Source organism: Henckelia pumila, chromosome 4 (assembly GCF_033568475.1).
Source record: "Henckelia pumila isolate YLH828 chromosome 4, ASM3356847v2, whole genome shotgun sequence".
Taxonomy (NCBI): Eukaryota; Viridiplantae; Streptophyta; class Magnoliopsida; order Lamiales; family Gesneriaceae; genus Henckelia; species Henckelia pumila.
Window position 1 is genome coordinate 71,080,580 of NC_133123.1, and position 6,909 is coordinate 71,087,488.

Consider the following 6,909-nt stretch of genomic DNA (forward strand, 5'->3'; position numbering starts at 1 on the left):
TTTTCTTATTTATATATGCCATTAAAAAATGTCTTTATTAAAATCTTAATGTATTTAATTTATTTGTGCATTATGCATGGTTTTATTTTCTTAACAAATAAATTTCTTAAAATTTTATTCAATGATGATCGTGCATAGGCAAAACAACTTGATTATGGATCAGTACTCCTATTTAAATAGTTTACAAATAGATTAAATTACACGATTTAACACCATTAAATTACCGGATAATATTGAAAGATACCTACACAATTATATTATACGGGAGATTCAATAACCTTGCATTACTTTACATTTCATCTAGATTTTACAATAATTTGAGTTAAGAAATAACCATGTTATTCTTATCGTTCACACTTCTTATATCTCCATTCATCATCACATCATCGTTTTTTTTGTTTTTTTTAAATTTTGATATAAAATGTAATCTCATGAATAAATTATAATGATATTTATCATTTATGTAAAGTGTACTTTTAATTTTTTTCCTACCTAATTTATGCGTCTAATAAAATTAGGCAAGGGTATAAATGACTCATATTTATGGTGTTGTAGTGAACCATAAAATAATAGGGACAATCAGTTGAATTTTTTTTTTTTAAACTTGAAATGGCAAAGTGTGCGGCAATAATTAACTAATAATGTGAATAAATAATTTAACCTTGTCTAATAAAATTTATTAAGTCTTATTAAGATCATAACTGAATAGAATAATCTAGATTCTAAATTTTTTAAAATCAAGATCCGATTTGTACTAAGATTTTTGAGCAGAGAAACTAGCTTGGATTTCAGATTAATATGATTCAAATTAGAATTAAATTAAATAATGTATTATCACGTAGAGAAATTAAGAAATTGAATCATTTATACAGATCATGATCCTATTGAATAAGTTATAATTACATATATACTATTTAAATATATATTTTATAATATCTCTAAAGATCATGACACTGAAGATTTTTGGCATGTAACATTTATAGACATATTAATTTTAGTACAAAGTATAATTTTATGTACAATAATGTTTTATATAAAATAATATAATCATATGAAACAAGTTTTTTAGCAAAGAAATTAATATATTCTAGATATCAAATTAGTTACTTGAGTTGGGGGAAAATTAGTTACTTAGTACACACGAAAATTTAATTTACAATCATGCTATGAATTTTTTTTTGGCTCGGTAACACCATGTGTCTAAATAGTAGAACATGTCAAGAACTCAAGATTATACACTCACAAGGAATATTGTATTCAAAAGAAAGGGAAAGATTGTCGAATTCATATATACAATTCTCAAGAACTTAATTCAGTTGATGTGAGTCATCTAACATTTATTTTTTCATGCTCAGAAATGAACAATTGATTGGCAAAGTGAGTTATAAGAATAGTCAAACACAACCAACCGAAGTACCAGACCATGAAGCTTATAATGGATTAGTGGGTGTCTAGCCCAACACGTAACCAAGATACGAACGAAGTGTCTGATGTTTTAAAAAATACTTGAAATTTACAAGATATTAATGGAAGGATGACTTGAAGTCGGTCCAAACACACGTTAACGAACATTCTGATATCATGTTAAAATTATGTATTCGAGACCGATAACAATTTACCATTTCGACTTTCATCCCATTCTGTTTAATCTTTTTGTCATTCCATGTTTTCAAAATCGCGACATTGTATGAGACATTGTTGAGTTAGGTGAACGAGAACATGATGGGAGTCTGGATGCACCCAAAACCTTCAAATTTCAAATGGAATTTTGATTGGATATATTAAAAAAATGGTTTGGAGTAGTAAAAAAAAACATTGATATTGTAGGGAAGATCTCCGTGTTGTTTTCACGCGTAATTGAAAGCGTAAGCATCGCCGGAATGTCGGGGGCTGCCCCTACACATTCTCCAAGGTATTAGTCTTACTCCTACAACTGAATATTCATATTCACCAAAGGGTCTCCGAAGATTCGCTCGTTCGTTAAAATTTCCCCCCTTTTTTCCACTTCTCAGTGCAATTGGATTGGACTTGTTTTAATTCTTGAAATTGGCTTTGAATTGGTGTGGGATGGTGTTTTAAATTGGAAGTTAGGTGATCCTAATTTTATGATCCAAGTACAAGTAAACAAGAAAATGCCTTCAATTTTCAGCTGATTTAATATTAGCAAAGTGTGATCAAAAGTTGCAATTTTCTTTACTTGAAAAGTTGATGACATGTGTCAAGTATGCAAGATCTTGTGGGTAATTTCTGTTAACAATGTGGACATCTTGCTGGTAAAATAGCAAGTTTGTAGATATATGGAGTCCATGAATCACTTGTGCTTGTAAAAATGTTGGAACCAACGCATTTCATCATAATGATGACGCATTCAGAATCCATGGCTAGTGTTCAGAGGACAGCGATGATATTGTTTTGTGAAATCTACATTTGTGCATAAAGGAAATCTCTCTGTTGTTAATTTGTTTGTGCGTGTTAATTGCTTAATTAATAGAATGTGTAAACATACATGTTAATCTGCATTTTTGTCTAGTTACCTTACTTTGATGAAAAGATCAACCTTAGAGGAAAATGGTGAAAAAAATTTAGTTTGTCCTGTATTTTTAGGGAATATGGGATTTATATAATATATTACTTGTACCTTGGACATACTTTCCTTTTAAAGTTTTGAAAGTTATTATATTCACAGTTCATGCCAATCTGTTTCTAATTGTTTAACTTATACCAAAAAAAGTTACTTCATTAATTAATATGAGATTCTCACAATTTTTTTAATAATTCTATTAGGCTATAGATGAATGGGTTCTGGTTTCTAGAAAATGCGTCAGGAGAAACCTTTGCTAGGCTTAGCAGTGTTACATGGATCTTAATATTCTCATAAACAAGTTGGTTGGTAAAATATGAGCTATATATAATATATTAATTTATGTCAGCAGCTTATGTGGCTAATACGTGTGACTTCTTCTGATAGTATTTATGACTCGGTTCTTTATTAGCCTGATGCCTAGCTATTGGATTTTGTAATAATAATTTCTTAAAGATTTTTATATGCATGTAATTTTCTCTCCACGCGTACCTCAATATATTTCTGGATAAAAAAAATGTATTTTCAACTGTTCCCACGTAGCTTACAGATTCTTAAGATTATTTGTTGTTATTTCCTCCATCTTTCTTATAGGGAATAGTGATTTAGATTTGATTTTTTTTACATAATTCACAAATCCATGTGAGATTCTGTCATATCTATTCAATTTTCTGGGCTGCCACCTTATGATTTATACTGGTGAGCACTAGTGATTCTGTTCAGACGAATGTTGTGCTATGATAAAATTATTACTCTGTGAAGTTTGGGGGAAATGTGATCAAGTCCAAAGACTCATTGTTATTTTCTTTGCATGTTGAATATGTAAAACTTAAATATATATAATTTGAATCTGGGATTTTCCAATCATTACCAATGTTCAAGATAAATTGTTGATTATTAAACAAATTATCAAAATTAGTATTGTAAAAGTTTTCCAGGATGTTTAACAGTCAATAGTTATGCTGGAATATATGGTGGAAACATTGCTAGATTCATTCAGCAATCCATATGACTGATCTGATTATGAAATTTTCATTTCTCTACAGTCAAAGATCATCGAAAGATAGACGTTAACCTCGAGAATTTCCTGTTTTAGATACTTTTTAACTTCTGGAGCATTGGGGACAAGGAGCCAAATTATAAAAGATTATGTCTGCTGCACTGTTCCAGATAGTCTTAAGGATGTCAGAGAAATTTCCTCAAATGCATTTTTTAGATTATGTCATTATGTCTCCATCTATTGTTCTTTAACTACTATCCTATTGCTTTCTCAATTGCCAGGTAAGATTCCTTATTTAACCTTTCCCAAATTGTAATTATGTGGTGACACTTTGACCCTGTATATCAAATGATTGGGAAGTGTATGAAAACTTCTCCTCATATGGAAAATGATTTGTGTTTCCAATTTATTGGAATTTCTATAAGGGTTGAATGGTTGCATAATATTTTCTTATTTCTTTCACTTGGTCGTATATTAGTTGTATAATTTGTCCAGCTTGTATTCTGTTTATTTTTAAAATGTTCTATGCTTGCGTCAATAATATTATTTTCTTATTATAGCTAACAGTATAAATATTGCATCCCTGCTCCTCAATACTCCCCAATATCTTTCCTTTAACAGTTCTAAAAGCCTAAAAAAAAAAAAAAAAAGCTTCCTGTTGAATCTCCAATTCTTAATAGAATATGGAAACCATTGGAGCAATTTCTGAAGGGCAATGGAGCTCCTTCAATGGACTCTGCTCTGAGGAGGCTGATTTTGTGGCACAAATGCTTGGTAACTGTTCGCTTCCAAGCGAGATGCCAAGTAGATTTGTTTCACCTGATCCCGACTCCAACGACAAATCTGTTGAGGTTGATGAGAGTACGATGTACTCATCACACGAAAATGCTATCACACATTCTTTTTCAAGAGGGAATACTAATTATAATGAAGAGGCTGCTATCTTTTTTCCCTCTATAGGTCATGACAATTACTACTCCTGTGCCTCTCAACAATTTTTTGTGTCCAACAACAGTTTAATGACCATGGATTATTCTATGATGGAGGCTAAGAACAATGGCTCCCGAGTTTGTTTTCTTACTAACAATGTGAGGGAAGCGGACGACTTCTTAGACCGGGAGGTCAGTAACGACAGTTTGATGTCTAATGAGAAAGTACCTGGTGATGTTCTTGAAGGCAACAACTTGCAGCTAGGAATGGTGCATGAAACACCGGTGCTGGAACCATTGGCGGAAGATAAATTCTGTGTCCCTTCAGAGATGCGCAAGAAAAGGTCTCGACTACCTGGAGAAGTAAGAACAGAAAATAGATTTTATTTGACAAATTTTTCATCTGACGATTGAATGGGATTAAAGTTACCGGTTTCTTATTTGTCTTCTCACGCCATTCAGGATCAAAGTAACAGGAGCATGGAATTCAAGAAGTTCCCGAAGCTAGACAACAATGACTATGAAAACAACTACAATGACAATAGCAGTAATGCAACTTTAATGCAGCGCACTAGCAGCTGGTGCTCGGAGGATGAATCGATTGCTTCACTTGAGCATACGCATGGGGTGTCTTCAACTTCAATTCCGAAGGGTGGTCGAGTTCACAACTCAAGCGGCAAGACACGAGCCAGTAGGGGTTCAGCAACTGATCCTCAGAGCCTCTATGCTAGGGTAATTATCTGCAAAGTATTGTGCTTATTTAACATATTTAGATTTAGATGGTAATCCAATCATATGTTTGCTAATGATAATCTTTTCACCATTTTGCAGAAAAGAAGAGAGAGAATCAATGAGAGATTGAGAATCTTGCAGGGCCTTGTCCCTAATGGAACCAAGGTAAGCTCGGTTGAATTGGGTCGCCTTCGCCATTGAAATTTGGAAGGGGAATCTGATAAGTGATAATCATTTTTTGTTTTGATAGGTTGACATCAGCACAATGCTTGAAGAGGCTGTTCAATATGTAAAATTTTTGCAACTTCAGATTAAGGTAAGAATTGTTCTACAATTTGGCATGCAGATCTAGAGTGATGTAAGCATGAAGGAAACCAGTATTTTAATTTGGAAGACCATTAAAGAAAGCAATTAAGATGGGAACGTGCAAATGTCACGCTTTAAAATAAATTACACCATGATAGTTTTCCTTTGGCTCCACCTCTAAATTGGTTAATGAAGAACCTTTACCTCCTGTGTTGACAATGTAACTTTCGGGAGTGTTAACAAAGTGATTAAATTTATAGATTATGGAGAGGCTGGGAAAAAAGAAGTAGTAGATAGTGTTTGAAAACAAAATATCACATTTGTAGAAGCAGAACCAGCTGCTTCCATCTCACTAGATAAGCTGACTCATAATAAACACATAAAACTGATTTTTTTAAAGCAAAAAACCAATAATAAATTTTTAAGTGATAGCAAACACTCACTTGATTATTCAATGTATTATTTTCTCGTCTAGATTTTATGAAATAAAACTTTTTGTGGCTTTATATCTTTTGGAGCTTGAGTTGCTTGTGGATTTCCAAATCTTGATTAATGTTATGTCATGCAGCTTTTGAGCTCTGATGATCTATGGATGTATGCTCCAATCGCCTACAATGGGATGGACATCGGGCTCGATCTCAAGATTCCATCCCCAAAAACACAATCCTAATTCTGACTGTGACTACCACGACTAAGACGACGACGACGACTTAATTCGATTGAATTTTTTTTTTGAATAAATATCACATGATACATACATAAATACAGAATTGCTACTTTTTTTTTATTGTTTTTTCCCCTCCTTTTTGACATTTTAATTTAATATATATACCGGCGATATAATTCTTTTACGAGGCCTAATAATTCTTGTTCCTTTCTTGAGTCTAATTAATATTTAATAATACCATGCACCGGTGTACTTTGTGGTTTTCCTTCTTTTTGGTTGTTTTCCAAGTTAAACTCCAACATTTTGTTCATTATGTCTGCATACAACATGAAAGGAATAGTTTTACATTATAAGCATAATTATCATCAGTTCTTTAAGTTAATTACTCGGTTGATACTTGATATTTTTAGGGATCACAATGGGTTATTAAGATTTAAGACATACCTAAAAGTAACGCAAGTAAAAAAAAAGAAAAAGGAACGGGCCACACATGCCAAACAATTATATTTTTAGTATTGTTCGACACGTGATATTTTAAATAAAATAGTTCAGAGTGAGGTTCTTATTAGTTATCAAAAACTAACTAAATTGATACAATATATTTATAAGTATAAACAAACTCCATTGTTGGTAGGAATTCAAATTAATGAAAGCCGATTGTGAGCTTCCGAAGATCGCTTCGATAAAAAATCGT

General features: G+C 32.2%; 1 protein-coding gene across 10 annotated transcripts; it reads left to right on the forward strand.

Annotated features, from left to right (window-relative positions):
- The first annotated feature begins 1,703 nt into the window (after positions 1–1,703).
- On the forward strand, positions 1,704–6,394 carry LOC140864188 (transcription factor bHLH84). Of its 10 annotated transcripts, none has more exons than XM_073268182.1 (7): positions 1,952–2,273; positions 3,678–3,862; positions 4,597–4,873; positions 4,973–5,242; positions 5,342–5,407; positions 5,493–5,558; positions 6,117–6,394. In XM_073268182.1, exons 2-7 carry the CDS (start codon positions 3,801–3,803, stop codon positions 6,216–6,218), a joined length of 843 nt encoding a protein of 280 aa, XP_073124283.1. In that variant the 5' UTR covers positions 1,952–2,273; positions 3,678–3,800; the 3' UTR covers positions 6,219–6,394. The 10 variants fall into 10 exon arrangements, with proteins under 10 accessions (XP_073124278.1, XP_073124276.1, XP_073124283.1 ...); XM_073268183.1 differs by having other exon boundaries at positions 1,952–2,240; XM_073268184.1 differs by having other exon boundaries at positions 1,952–2,086.
- The last annotated feature ends 515 nt before the right edge of the window (positions 6,395–6,909 follow it).

Bases quoted from the DNA above. Each gene is read 5' to 3' on its own strand.
- LOC140864188 (XM_073268177.1), top strand. From the start codon at position 4,265: ATGGAAACCATTGGAGCAATTTCTGAAGGGCAATGGAGCTCCTTCAAT. The intron at 4,874-4,972 runs GTAAGAACAGAA...CACGCCATTCAG, and splicing joins GGTCTCGACTACCTGGAGAA to GATCAAAGTAACAGGAGCAT. The intron at 5,243-5,341 runs GTAATTATCTGC...ACCATTTTGCAG, and splicing joins CTCAGAGCCTCTATGCTAGG to AAAAGAAGAGAGAGAATCAA.